The 15,234-nt window shown below is 40.6% G+C and overlaps 1 protein-coding gene across 3 annotated transcripts in view; it reads right to left on the reverse strand.

Annotated features, from left to right (window-relative positions):
• Nucleotides 1-15,234, reverse strand: part of NEGR1 (neuronal growth regulator 1) — a 416,519-nt gene that overhangs the window by 264,863 nt on the left and 136,422 nt on the right. The window contains exon 1 of one of the 3 annotated variants that reach the window (XM_069981433.1): nucleotides 3,911-3,944. The exons of the other annotated variants lie outside the window; for them this stretch is intronic. Within the exon in view, the coding sequence (XP_069837534.1) occupies nucleotides 3,911-3,915 (5 nt within the window). The 5' untranslated portion in view covers nucleotides 3,916-3,944. Of the gene's footprint in view, nucleotides 1-3,910; nucleotides 3,945-15,234 lie in introns of those variants that run through there. 3 annotated transcript variants of the gene reach the window in all.

Here is a 15,234-nt window from a genome sequence, read left to right on the forward strand (position 1 = left end):
GCTGCCAAACCTGCATCATCCATACTAAGCACATCTTAAAGGGAACCTGTCAGCAGACTCCAACCACTGGCAGCATCAAACAGTGACAGACGCCCACATTGCAAGGAGCAATGTCTTACTCGGAAATACTATGGCGTTTCCAAGAAACAAGAATTTCTTTCTTTCTTTTTTTTTTTTAATTATACATTTTATTTCCATATAAATATTACATTACAAAAGACTGAATTTCCTCCACAGCCCTCCCCGAAACCACAACCCAAATCAATAAAGAGAAAAGAGAGAAAATATATTTACATGGGTTGGAGCTGAATCACTGTGCAAGATAATTACATGAATTAGACAATGGAAACCTAGACTAGACAGTCTAAGTGTCCTAGTCTGCTGCCTCTTTACACTTTGCAGTCAGTTAAATCTCGGCAAAAACGGACGTTTGTTAAAATATCAAGATCGGGCTCCTTTTCTCTATTTTTGACGTTGTGTGAACATAGCCTATGATGGTCTTTCAAAACTCTACCAACAGATGGTGCCAGTGGAGATAGGAGTCAGACATGATGGAATTTCAGCATCCGAGCCCCTTGTTCAGAGAGAGATAAGCCACTGCCAGATCTGTCTGGTTGGGGCTTATGGGCCTATTACACCGGTCGTTTAGAGGAGCAAATGAGCGCTCTCAGCGCTCGTTTGCTCCTCGTTCCCCGCTTGCTGCCGCCGCTATTCAACGCGGCTGCAGCAAGCGGGTGAGTGCGGGAGGGGGCGGCGGGGAGCTGCGGGGGGGCTGCCCAGGGGATCGCTGATCGTCCAGGCAGCCCATAGGATACAGCAGCGTCTGCTGCCGGCGCTCCTATTTAATGGAGCGACGGCAGCAGATCGCTGCTATATCAGTCGCTTGTTTTTCAACATGTTAAAAAACAAGCGACTGCAACGATCAGCCGACATGAACGATGTCGGCTGATCGTTGCACTCTATTCCACGGGACGATTATTGTCCGTAGCGGCCGATATCGGCCGAATACGAACGATAATTGTTCCGTGGAATAGGGCCTTTGCCCTCCCCCCAAAGAACACAGGAACCCTTATCCCCAGTGAACATTCATATGTATGGGGAGAAAGGGAGAGATAGCTTTACTCCAGAGCTGCACTCACTATTCTGCTGGTGGGGTCACTGTGTACATACATTACATTACTTATCCTGTACTGATCCTGAGTTACATTCTGTATTTATCTCCAGAGCTGCACTCACTATTCTGCTGGTGGGGTCACTGTGTACATACATTACATCACTTACCCTGTACTAATCCTGAGTTACATGCTGTATTATACTCCAGAGCTGCAGTAACTATTCTGCTGGTGGGGTCACTGTGTATATACATTACATTACTTATCCTGTACTGATCCTGAGTTACATCCTGTATATCTTTTATTTAAAAAAAATATATAAAACATAACAAACCAACAATGTAAATAACACAACTGTACAATCCTCCTGTATAATACTCCAGAGCTGCACTCACTATTCTGCTGGTGGGGCCACTGTGTACATACATTACATTACTTATCCTGTACTGATCCTGAGTTACATACTGTATTATACCCCAGAGCTGCACTCACTATTCTGCTGGTGGGGTAACTGTGTACATACATTACATTACTTATCCTGTACTGATCCTGAGTTACATCCTGTATTATACTCCAGAGCTGCACTCACTATTCTGCTATATTACTGAGTTATATCCTGTGGTCCCTTTAAAGTAAACATCAGGCTCTGTGTCTATTTCCTATGGCTAGCCATTGCTATTAATTTAATGAAAGTGCAAGTGCTTATTAAACTCAACTTTAGAGAAGTACTTGTCGGATGAGGCCTCCCGTGCACCGTCTTATGCGAATGTCATTAACCCGCAGTTCACATTCTTCCAATGTACTGTACTAACCTTTCGGTGCAGCCGCTCAGGGCTATTTTCGCAGGAGCTGTCACCATTGGCTGGCAGGCTCTTAAGGTAGTAGAGTATAATTAATCAGAGATTGCAGCATGCTGGTTACATCGTATATTTTTGTTGTAGACATAATCATTTTAAGCAGTGATAACAGATAATTGTATGAGCCTCATAAATTATAGGTGACTGTCACTTTTATGGCACAAGAGCCAAATAACAGCTCCGCGCGAGGCGGGAATTTTCCAGATCTATATTAATTGCATCTGCAGCAAAATTAAGCAGAAGAAGAAAAAAAAAAGGAAAAAAAAAAAGCTTCTGCAATTAGAGGATTACACAGACGTTAATATCTTCCATTACATTTTCTTCCAATATTTTTCTTATTATCGCTGACATGTGATCTGTGGAGACTGGAATATGTTCCGAGATTAAAGTGAAATATTGATGGGAACATTTAAAGGGGCCGACTCCAAAGAGAACAAAGTGGCACTACAAAAGAGCTGTGCTCGGCTCCTACTGGGCGGTGACATGGTCATCTATTGGCTATAAAGAGCAGACCATGTGACCTGCAGTGAAAGGCACAGCAGTCAATGGAGGTGTAATCATGTCCGTTGGCTCTCCAGCTGTTGCATGATGGGAATTTTTTTTTTAAATAAAATCTGGAGGTCTGCAGGTCAGAGACCACTGAGTACCACCATAGAGTAATTTGGTTCAGGCTGCAAGGCCATGCTAAAAGTGGTAGTTTTGCAACACCTGGAAAGCCACAAAGCAATATTCTAATTTGTTGAGAGTTGGCAATTCACTGCCATAGAGTAATTTACCAATTTTCTGTAGGATTTCGGGATGTGTTCTGATTTTTAGTTTTGCAGCAGTTAGAGAGTCATGGGTTGGACATTAGTGTCATGGAGCTTTTTATCTCAGGCTATAAGGACATGTTGGGGGTTGTAGTTTTGCATCAGCTGGAGAGACACAGTCCTGTTCCAATATAAGGGTATGTGCACACTATGGAATGGAATGGAATGACCCACCGTGGATTCCGCCGCTCATCCCTATTCGCGCCTGCGCTCATCTCTCCCCCGTGCCATAGACTTCATTCTATGCATAGGCGGATTCCACTGTCCGCCCAAAGAATGAACCTATTCATTTCTGCGAGCAGTAGAATCTGCGGCGGGTCATCCGCCCAGATTCCGTAGTGTGCACACACCCCAAGAGAGGATTTGTTTGGATTTTATTCTATCAGAAAACCTTTCGCTGCTCAACCAATCAGTTTACATGGGTTAATTTGAATACACTAACTTGATTAAGAAGGAGCTGCAATACCAGCAACAACCAGAAGTGGTGCTGTTTTCAACAAAATAAATAAATAAATAATACACATCCCCCCTCCGAGCCCTGTTACTTTTACCTAATAAAGGTTTCTGCCATTGACCCGTTCCTTTAAACAATGACACTGCCAAGTTCTTGGCCACACTCTTACAATCTCTGCAACACATCCCTATGTCTATTGCTCCTTACTAGACCGATTCTATCATGAATTCTGCTGCCAAACTAATCTTTCCTCCTATCTGCCCCATTAGCACATTATCCGTTTGCCAGGCATGGCATTGGTTACCGATGTCCTTAAGGATTTAATGTGCAGCTGTAACCCTGAAATTCAAGGTTTTTCTCAACACTTAAAACTTCTGGTGCCTTAGCTGTCAATCTACAAAAGTCCTATGGCCAGCATTAGAGATGTCCGAACCCGAGCGGGCAGCATTTAATAACCAAAGGCTAAAGAAGTTGGATGCAGCCCTAGGGACACCTAGAAAAGATGGATGCAGAAATAGGCCTATGGCTGTACAGTAGTTTTCAAAGCAGCCTTAGGGCTACATCCAACTTCTTCAACTTCATACTTAAAGGGGTTGGCCACTTTATAGTAAAATAGGTCAGATATACAGTATTAGTAAGTGTACTCTCTGTATATACTGACAGCAGCTCCCTGTGTACCTCATAGAGTTTAAATCAGACTCCCCTCCTCCAGGCTGGGCTGCCCTACTCTGTTTTGATTCAGTCCATAAAATGGCCGACATGGAGGAGCATGTGACCATGTCCCGCCTCCTGTGTCCTCCATAGACGTATACAGGCTCAGTGGTGGACACTGGAAGGCGGGGCTCGGTCACATGCTCCTCCATGTCGGCCATTTTATGGACAGACTCACCACAGAGCAGGGCAGCACAGCCTGGAGGAGGGGAGTCTGATATTAGCTCCATGTGGTACATAGGGAGCTGCTGTCATTATATACAGTGAGTACACTTACTAATACTGTATACTGAGCAATTATACTATAAAGTGGACAGTATATTTATACACCAGCATACTGGTATCCCTAAAAATTTCACTCTGCAATTACAGTGCTTATGTCTAGAAATCAATGGGGCATTACATGCAGTTTTCACATGTGTTCCAAAGCAGAACGCACTTCGAAAACCCACAAAGTGTGAACTCATTGAGGGGGAGATTTATCAAACATGGTGTAAAGTGAAACAGGCCCAGTTGCCCCTAGCAACCAATCAGATTCCACCTTTCATTCCTCACAGACTCTTTGGAAAATGAAAGGTGGAATCTGATTGGTTGCTAGGGGCAACTGAGCCTGCTTCACTTTACACCATGTTTGATAAATATCCCCCATGGTATAAGATTTTTAATACAGACTATTTGCAAACTTACTTTTTTTTTTTTAAACCTGATTACAAAGAGGGTTTGTTTGTAGTCTGTACCCATAAATCTGCACAGGAGCTGCGTACATAAATCTTTAGAACTTTTTGCAAAGTTGCTTCATTCCTTTCTTAAATGCATTGGAGCAATATAACAATAGTGTGAAATACATTTATGCCTTGGTAACAACACTCCTATTGATAATTTTTCACAATATTTTTAGCCGGCCGTATTCTAAACAGTTGTTGCACCCAATGATGAATTATACATCGCCGGTTCTTTATAATTAACAATTAGTGTAATTAATGATTTCTAAAAAGAAAAATCACTGAACAGCTCCAAGTGTTGTTCGCACTATCGCCTTCTCGGGTTCTATTGTTCTCACACAATGGAATATTATGGCCTGATAATGTATCTGGATATGACGTGTTCAGAACACCTATCCTGCCCTGAATAAATCCCCGGGGGAAGCGGAGCCCGTCGTTGGAGAAATCTAAAATTCACATTTAGCCTTTAGCTATTAAGTCATAAAAAGATATATATGGTCTAGAATGATATTATACAATCTATTAAATGATTAAAATTTATGCTGTGGCTATGCAGCCGAGCCAGCAACAATATCTTCCTGGAAATCATTAAGGCTAATTATTGGAAATTCTATAGATTATTCATTAGTGTGAAATAAATGAAAGGAGAGATTTATACTGATGAAAGATTCAGTGAGAGATGAAGATAGACTGGTGCGCTGGCAAGTGCCCTGATGTGAACCACTTAACGCAACTATTATTACCGTATTGACTCAAACATTGTAAGAGCAAACGTAGTTAAAGGGGGTTTAGAGGTAATCGTCCCACCCAGGCACAAAGGGCCACATCAGAAGACACCAGTATTATAAATGGTGCAAGTGTAGGGTCCATGTCCTGTTCTTCTTCCCAGACTCCCCTCTTCCTCTTTATGGCTTATTTTGGTTCCTATGGCTGTAAAAAAAAAAAAAAATTATTGCTCTCTTCCTTATATATATATATATATATATATATATATATATATATTTTTTTTTTTTTATCTGCTGCCTGTCCTGACCGCTGCCTGTCCACATTTACCAATTAAAACCTGCCTGCCTCGACACATGGACAGGCTGACTAAGATTCCTATTGCAATGCCCACAGTTTACATGAGACAACGTGCAGCTATTTGAAACTACGCCCGCATGTGATGATCATGACTTAGCCCCGCCCCTCCACGTCTCCAAGTCGTGGAATCTCCGTAAGTGAGCCCCAGGGTACAGAAGGCTTTAGCCACCTTCTGCTCAATGGACAACCCCTTTAAGGGTGAAGGATACACAATCTTTAAGATTCCACACCCTAAGGGCCCTATTCCACCGGACGATTATCGTTCAGATTATCGTTAAATCGTTCGAATCTAAACGATAATCGTTCGGTTGAAAAGCAGTTAACGATTCGCGGCCGAACGGAAAATCATTGATCACTTTATAAGACCTGGACCTATTTTTATCGTTGCTCGTTCGCAAAACATTCGCATTGAATAAGACGTCGTTCGGTCGTTTGCAGTAGATGCGAACGCAATCGCGAAGAAATAGCGAAGAAAACACGATCGTAAATACGATCATAAGTAGCGATTGTCGTTCCATGAGTGAGTGAACGTTTTCAGGTCTTTCGCAATAGCGGTCGTTTGAGATCGTTAATCGTTAACGATTATGCATACGATAATCGTCCGGTGGAATAGGGCCCTAAGCCAAACCAATGAGTGACCAAAAAGGTCGACATCTCCAGTAGGCTCTGAGGCTCCACAGGCTCTTTTTTTTTTTTTTTTTAAAAGACAATATTGGCAGCTTTTTGGGGTCTCTGGTAGAGATTGCACACAGTCAAGGTTGTGTCTTGTCCCCATTTCAATGGATGGTGGGAACCTTCATGAAGATGTTGTCCACACAGTTAACAAACAAGGATGGTGGCCCCTCTTACTGCATATGGTTGTCAGGTGAATGTTTTTATATCCTATTGAAGCCTTTGTCCTCAATGTTTTCGATTATTTATCTTCATATAGGAAACCTTAAATTAGACAGAGAACAGTTCATTGACACTCGTGGTGTATATTTTTCTTTCTTGTTGCATTGTATTACTCAGGGGCGCCCAAGTGAATAACCACAAAACGTCAGAAACATCCGAGGAGCCAAATGGAATAATGCAGCGATATGTTTCATTCTTCGGAGCATTGTCTTGTGACAATGGGTCTTTGTCATGTGTCAGAATAATCTGCATAACCTTGATACGCAGTTCGCTCTCGCTAAAGACGCTTCCCCTTGATATAGAGCGATGTTTGGAAATTTAGACTGGGTTTCTATTGTTTTTGAATCACGGCAGGATTTTTGTTTCGCCTCCCTGTGTTATGTAGGGGGGTCGGGAAAGCTATTTAGTCTGAACATTTATTGAACTAGCAAACAAAAGCTGAGTAAACTAACAAACCACTAATGGAATACTGACTTCATACGTTCGCATCCAACTGTTAATATACAAAAATACTAAATATATATGAATCCATTAAAAGTAACAAGGAATTAAAGGGAAATTGCACTGGGGGGGGGGTGCTTTTAGAAGAGGGCATTAATAAATTGTTCCATCTAAGATGAGTGACAGGATGTAACGGTTCCTGCAAAATGGCCATGAATCAAAAGAAGAAAGTCCCACCCCCGAGTACAGCTCACTTCCTGTTACTCTGGTCCAAAGTCGGAACCAGAGTTGCCCTTTAAATGGCTGTGATGTCAGCGGCACACCCCCTGATGTATGGCTGATGGCTAACAATGAAGGAGCATTATATGCCCCGGACTCATCTCTTCTCATTTACATATCGTGCATGCAGAACGTCAGGCAGCAATTTCTCCGCGGCGGGGCTAGCTTCTGGAGTAGGATTAGAGAGATGAGAGATGTACATTTGAATATGAGAAACATAGATGGATAGATAGATACTAGATAGATATGATGGATAGATAGAGAGATAGATAGATAGATAGATAGATAGGAGATAGATAGATAGATAGATAGATAGATAGATAGATAGATAATAGATAGATAGAAGATAGATAGATAGATAGATAGATAGATAGATAGATAGATAGATAGAAGATAGATAGAAGATAGATAGATAGATAGATAATAGAAAGATAGATGATAGATAATAGATAGATAGATAGATAGATAGATAGATAGATAGATAGATAGATATATAATAGATAGATAGATAGATAGATAGATAGATAGATAGATAGATAGATAATAGAAAGATAGATGATAGATAATAGATAATAGATAGATAGATAGATAGATAGATAATAGATAGATAGATAGGAAATAGATAATAGATAGATAGATAGATAATAGATAGATAGATAGATAGATAGATAGATAGATAATAGATAGATAGATAGATAGATAGGAGATAGATAGATAGATAATAGATAGATAGGAGATAGATAATAGATAGATAGATAGATAGATAGATAGATAGATAGATAATAGATAGATAGGAGATAGATAGATAGATAGATAGATAGATAGATAGATAGGAGATAGATAGATAGATAGATAGATAGATAGATAGATAGATAGATAGATAGATAGAAAGATAGATAATCAGATAGTAATTTGAAGTAGAAGACTTTTTCCGGTTCTCCATTTATTTTTGTTACATTATAAATATTTCAATGGTTTCAAATAAAGTTTCAGCCCTACTGAACTACTGGGCTTTAACACGGAGAGCTTCATAGCCTTATTAATGTAGTGAAACACAGGGAGCGAACAAGCTGGACCTTGGGAATTTAGTTTTTGATGAATACTGTGTTATGGTACAAAAAAAGTTTCCTACATTCTGCAATATTAATTTTATTCATAATTCACTAGAGGCTGCGAAAATGTAATTAAAAAATCAGCAACTGCATTCAGACAAGAATAACAAGCTCTTAAATATGCGCTGGGAGCAGGCCCACTTATTTCCAAAAAGACAGGAATAGTTAATTAAAAATATTCTTTAAGGAGGCCACAAAAAAAAAAAAATCTACATCTATTACCAACGCATTATGGACAATACTTCAATCATTTTTTAATCTGCAAGTTTTTCTAAATATCACATCAAATCAGGAAAAATACAAGGAGAGCCTAAAAACAGAGACGCTGCTTCAGCTTGGTTCAGTTCACTGAAAATGAAATTTATTCAAAATTCTAAATTTTTAGCCCTTTTTTCATATTTCTTTTGTATTTTTTTATTTTATATTTATTTATTGATTTGTTCATTTTTTATATATATTTATTTATTCTACATTTTTTTATTTATTCTATATTATTTTTTAAATTAATTATTTTAATTTTTACTTTTACTTTTTAATTTTAATTAATACTTTTAAATATCTACAGTAACACAATAAAAAATCCTTATACTTTTTAGCAATCACTTGTAATCTCTATGAATAACAAACCTGGAACATCTCCATTGCGTTGTTCCTCCTGGAAGCAGATAAATAAATTAAATGGGTACTCCGGGTTGGGGTCATTTTCAGTGTACGGCCGGGGAGGGAGGGGATATAGAAGCCGCCGGTCACTTGCAAATTAGCTATGCTCCTGAAAATAAAGAGCCAGCTCACTAGCGCCATCTATCATTTTACAATGAAAAATGAAAATGTATACAGTGTTCAAGATCTCCGCTTTCTGTCACCTTAAAGGGGACTTCTATTGCTACCACCAATGGAGTTAAAGGGGTCCTCCGGGCTAAGGGGATTTTTTGCCCATGGCCGGGGAGGACGTGGATGAGGGCAATGACGTCCCCTTACCTCCCTGGTCCGGTCTAAACAGCCTAGCCATTCAGAGGGGGTGGATATAGAAGCCGCTGGTCACTTGCCTCTCCGGTTCCAGAACCGGGTCCCGGATCGCGCCACCCCTTTCTCCTGTCTGGTCTAAGCAGCCTAGCCATTCAGCATTTGATAACTGATGGCTGAAGAAGTTGGATGCAGCCCTAGGGAGTCCTGGAGTACATAGATACAGCCTATGGCCTATGGCTGTACCCACGTTTTGCAGGCAGTCTTTAGGCCCTATTCCACGGAACGATTATCGGCCACATTCGGCCGATATCGGCCCTTACGGCCGATAATCGTCCTGTGGAATTGACAGCAATGATCAGCCGACATCGTTCGTGTTGGCTGATCGTTGCGTCGTTTGTCTTTCAAACATGTTGAAAGACAAACGACTGATACAGCAACGATCTGCTGCCATCGCCACGTGGAATATCCTATGGGCTGCCCGGATCATCAGCGATCCCCCGGGCAGCCCCCCCCCCGCGCCCCCCCCCCCCACCCCGACTCACCCGCTCGCTGCTGCCTCGCGGAATAGCGGCAGCAGCGAGCGGGGAACGAGGAGCAAATGAGCACTAATAGCGCTCATTTGCTCCTGTCAGTCGGACCATGGAATAGGGCCTTTAGGGCTAGATCCAACTTCTTTAGCCACCAGTAATCAAATGCCAAGAGTTTGAGTTTGGACAAACTAGGACATGCTCGAAGTTCGCTATCTCTAATTGCTATGCAATTCTCCCTGGGAAAAAAAACATTTAAATTAGCTATGCCCCTGAAAATAAAGAGTAAACTCACTAGCGCCATCTATCATTTTACAATAAAAATTAAAATCTGGGACACGGCGCTGGAACCGGGGAGGTAAGGAAACGTCATTGCCCTCATCCACCTCCTCCCCGGCCATAGGCAAAAAAAAAAACCCAGCCCGGAGTACCCCTTTAAGGTATATTCAAACAAAAATGTCAATCACTTGAAGGGTCCTAATAGATGCCAGCAAGCAGAGATCTTGATAACCAAAAGGAATTGATGCATAAAGTATATTAATTAACTGATTATCATTGATTTGCTAAGATCGGAATCCCCCTTTAACCCTTGTTCGAGTCACGTATAGGTGAAGGTAAAAATGCGCGCCTTGGATTTCACTGAATTTCTTGTAATCTGGAGTCTTCCGCTGAAGAGCATTTCATGAATGGGAGAGAGCGTATTAGGGCTCCACTTGTATCTAGTGCCTGCACTTAACCTTTCTGAGTATGAGTGTCTGGTTAATAGAACATTTCCAGCTCCTCCGGATCTCAACCTCATTTTTTCTCGCCGTATTTCCATCCCGACGCCTTTTCTATCAGACACTATTTATTCCGTGGCGGAGGGAGCAGTGAAGGAAAACCTCATATTTCCAGGATCCGTGCGCTCTATCTCCTGACAGCAGACACTCACATGGCTGCACACCTAATCCCGTATAAGAGGAGAGACACGGCCCATGGACATTAACCACGGATACAGCGGGATAATCAGGATTATTGATTCAGCCGCAGTGGGCTGGACTGAACTCCTCTTCAGCATCGATCACTAGTATAAAGAAATGGGAACCCCCAGGGCCAGACTGGGATCGCAGTTCAGCCCTGGTATTAGGTACTTGTGCGTGCTGAATGTAAAATATGTTTCTGCGTTATGAGATGCTGTGGTGAATGAGAGTGGGATGTAATACCGGAAAGGGCCACTATGACATGTATGGCGCTGTGCTTGATAAAGAGGGATGATGCAGCTGATCATGGATGTGCCAGGATTCAGACCCTCATCGATCCTATATGGATGATCGATCTTAAGAACAGGGCAGAGAATCTAAGAATTGTTTGTCTTCCTAGCACTGTATCCGACTATATTCAAGCACTACGAGTTTAATTCTAATTAGAGATAAGCAATAAGTTTTGTAAAGGTTCTTAAAAAGCCCAACGATCGGCTTTTGAATCCTGATGTTGGCCCGCTCCGAGGAGAAGGCAAACCGCCTATAAGACATGGATACAACCTATGGTATAAACGCAGTTCACAAAGCAATTGTACAATTATAGTCGCTAGCTGACTGCATTAACGTTAATGGGGTCCTTGCCTTTCTATTGATATATATATATATATATATATCAGAATCTAATGTTGACAAAATAGCTACACATGTGGAACATGTCTGCTAATCATGATGTGGACACGGTTTCAGCAGCAGACTACACAGGGATTGTTTGTAGTCTGTTGCCATGGAGACACATAGATCTGAATAGGAAAACTACACACCCTTTATACCAGGGGTGGGAAACCTCCCCCCTCCAGCTGTTGCAAAACTACAATTTCCATCATAAAGGTTTGGCTGTCCAGGCATGATGGGAATTGTAGTTTTGGAACAGCTGGAGGGCCAAAGGTTCCCTATCCCTGTTTTATACAATAGACATAGACATGCTATAACCCTGACTACTGTCTCTTTAAGGTTACTGCTGTGATTTGAAATGAAATTTGAGAACAATTTGACACACACTTGTAATCCTCTTCATAAAGTCTTATAATATAAACTGGTGCAGATATCTTGTTATAACGGATGTCACTAATAATCACAAAGGACAAGACAGACGTATTACAGTGATTGGATGAGGCTGCAGCCGGTGGAGAAGCAGCCTCTTCATTTCCTTACTGGGATTTGTTTGTAAAATGAACGGCAATAATACAAAACATATAACATTATCACTGAACATAAGCGCAAAATACAGCAAAAAAATAAAAAAAAATCTCATAAACTATTACGAGCGCAATGCAATTTGTACCAATGAAATGGAAACACTTTAATTGACAAATTTGGTGATCATTTTACATGGCTGCAAAAATATTCCACTCCGAAGACTAATTCCCTTTTTATAATTAGAAATCTAAATTTATCTAGATGGTTATTAGGACTGCAAGCAAGACAGTAAAAGCATAATAAGGTGAAAATTCCTCCGCCGATAAGATTGTTCTGCTCCGTCTGGGTTGTCCGCAAAATTTACTTTCTAATTTTTTGAAAACTAACAAGAGATTTGGGGGCTACTTCGCCTCTGTGTTCCCTAGTAGGTGATAAGTCAACAAAAACCCGTTGGTCTAAGGTCCCATTCACACTATGGAATCAGTGCCAAAATTCTGCTCGGAATTCCCGCTTATAGACTCCGTGCCAAATCCCGCCTGCTATCTCTTTCAATGGGAGCCCTCGCCCGTCTCTCCACTCAAAGAATTGACAAAAGATAGCAGGTGGGATTCGGTGTGGAGTCTGCAAGCTAATTCCGTAGTGTGAACAGGCCCTAATAGATATTGTCATCCTCGCTACCAAGAACAGAAAGTGACTACAGTATACTGCAGCCCTGGGGGAGATAAGTCTGATACCAGAACTTTCCATTTTTATTATTATTTATTGTATTTTTATAAATTTTCAATACCATAAAAATATTTTACAAAAAAATTCAAAACTACAAAAGTTGGGTACATACAAAAATATCACATCCACAAATTTTTACACACACACACACACACACACACACACAATAGAAAATGCACCATGTGCTGCCCGGGTATAAAGTGTCAGTGTGTTACTTACATTTGTTCCACGGGTGCCCAGATTTTCCTATGGGCCTGAGTTTTCTGAGGTGTTTCAGAAGCTCGAGTAGCAGCATGGCACAGTTGATCAGCTTCCCACCTGAACTGAGTTTGCTGAGGAGTCTCTGCAACTCATGATGCAGTTTTCCTTAAGGTCATGTAAGATTTTCAGAATTTTCTTTGGAGGCTTTTAATGTTAGACCCTATGGGCAAGTTCACATTGAGCACAATTGCGCAACTGAGCTCTCCGCCGCGGAATCCCACCTGCCTCAGTGTCATGCATTGTCTCTTTGGGAGAGCCAGCGTGCCTCTGCTGCTCTCCGCTCAAAGAATTGACATGAGAGCTCTGCCACGGAAATCTTTGTGAGGTAAAATCTGATCTCCAGAACATTCTACCATTTATCTCTATGGATGTGTTTTTCCCCAGCCCTCTCCTTGTAAGCTCCATAGATAGATAGATAGATAGATAGATAGATAGATAGATAGATAGATAGGAGATAGATAGATAGGAGATAGATAGATAGATAGGAGATAGATAGATAGGAGATAGGTAGATAGATAGATAGATAGATAGATAGATAATAGATAGGAGATAGATAGATAGATAGATAGATAGATAGATAGATGACAGATAATAGATAGATAGATAGATAGATAGATAGATAGGAGATAGATAGATAGATAGATAGATAGATAGATAGATAGATAATAGATAGATAGATAGATAGATAGGAGATAGATAGATAGATAGATAGATAGATAGATAGATGACAGATAATAGATAGATAGATAATAGATATGAGAAAGATAGATAGGAGATAGATAGGAGATAGATAGATAGATAGATAGATAGGAGATAGATAGATAGATAGATAGATAGATAGATAGATAGATAGGAGATAGATAGATAGATAGATAGATAGATAGATAGGAGATAGATAGATAGATAGATAGATAATAGATAGATAGATAGATAGATAGATAGATAGATAGATAGATAGGAGATAGATAGATAGATAGATAGATAGGAGATAGATAGATAGGAGATAGATAGATAGATAGATAGATAGATAGATAGATAGATAGATAGGAGATAGATAGATAGATAGGAGATAGATAGATAGGAGATAGATAGATAGATAGATAGGAGATAGATAGATAGATAGATAGATAGATAGATAGATAGATAGATAGATAGATTTTGTTAAACTATATGCAGCTCCTAGATCAGAAACCCCTTGTAAACAATTCGCTGCCTCCCCGATGCTATATACTGATCCTATCATCCTGTATCTGGCTGACTGATCCTACGCAGTTCAGCATTTACAGATCATAATGTGAGGATGACCAGATCAGCTCTAAACCGGAGCAAAATGAAGAAGCGGAATGATTATAAAGACGCCAGACGTCGTCCTCTGCCGTGAGTCACCGCTTCCCTACAAGTAGATGTCTCAGATCTGTACAGCATGAAATGACTGCACTTGTCTGTGATACTCCGGGGGTCATCAGCCCGATCCGCAGAGAAACCCTACAGAATAGACAGGCGGAGGAGGATGGCCTTCTATGTATTATATCCCTCCATTATCTACAATGTATGGATTAAATACTCTAGATTAGATACTCTAGACCTGGTTGGATACTCTTTATAAAACTTGTGACCCTCTAGCTGTTGCAAAACTACAATTCCCATCATGTCTGGAGAGCGAACGCTTTAGTTTGGGAGCACAAGGGAATGGATGGAGTTTGTTTGCACCGTGTGATCATGGAGACATATAGGTCCGCATAGCAGCTGTATACACAAAACAGCAGGACTTTTTTGGCCTCTTTATTTTCCATAGCTGAAAATTACAAAAAAAAAAAAAACAATGTCTGTGACCTCCACCTAAACAGAACAAAAAGAATGTAAATTTTTTTTAAAAAAAATGATTCTAATGACAACAAAATAATCTGATAAATGAAAGTACACAGAGTATTCCAGGCAATTGAGTTAATTGGTTTTGTGTAATATTATGTTCTGTGCGGTGTCTCTCGCTGCAGACCACGTCTCAGCTCATGAGATATAATTTATCACCTGCCTGCCAGGAGGAATATTCTATCACAGCAGGAAGAGCCCAGCCCATACACTTCCCTCCGCATTATAGGAACTTCAGTTGTGACCCCACTGCCC

This window comes from Dendropsophus ebraccatus, chromosome 8 (genome assembly GCF_027789765.1).
Source record: "Dendropsophus ebraccatus isolate aDenEbr1 chromosome 8, aDenEbr1.pat, whole genome shotgun sequence".
Lineage (NCBI taxonomy): Eukaryota > Metazoa > Chordata > Amphibia > Anura > Hylidae > Dendropsophus > Dendropsophus ebraccatus.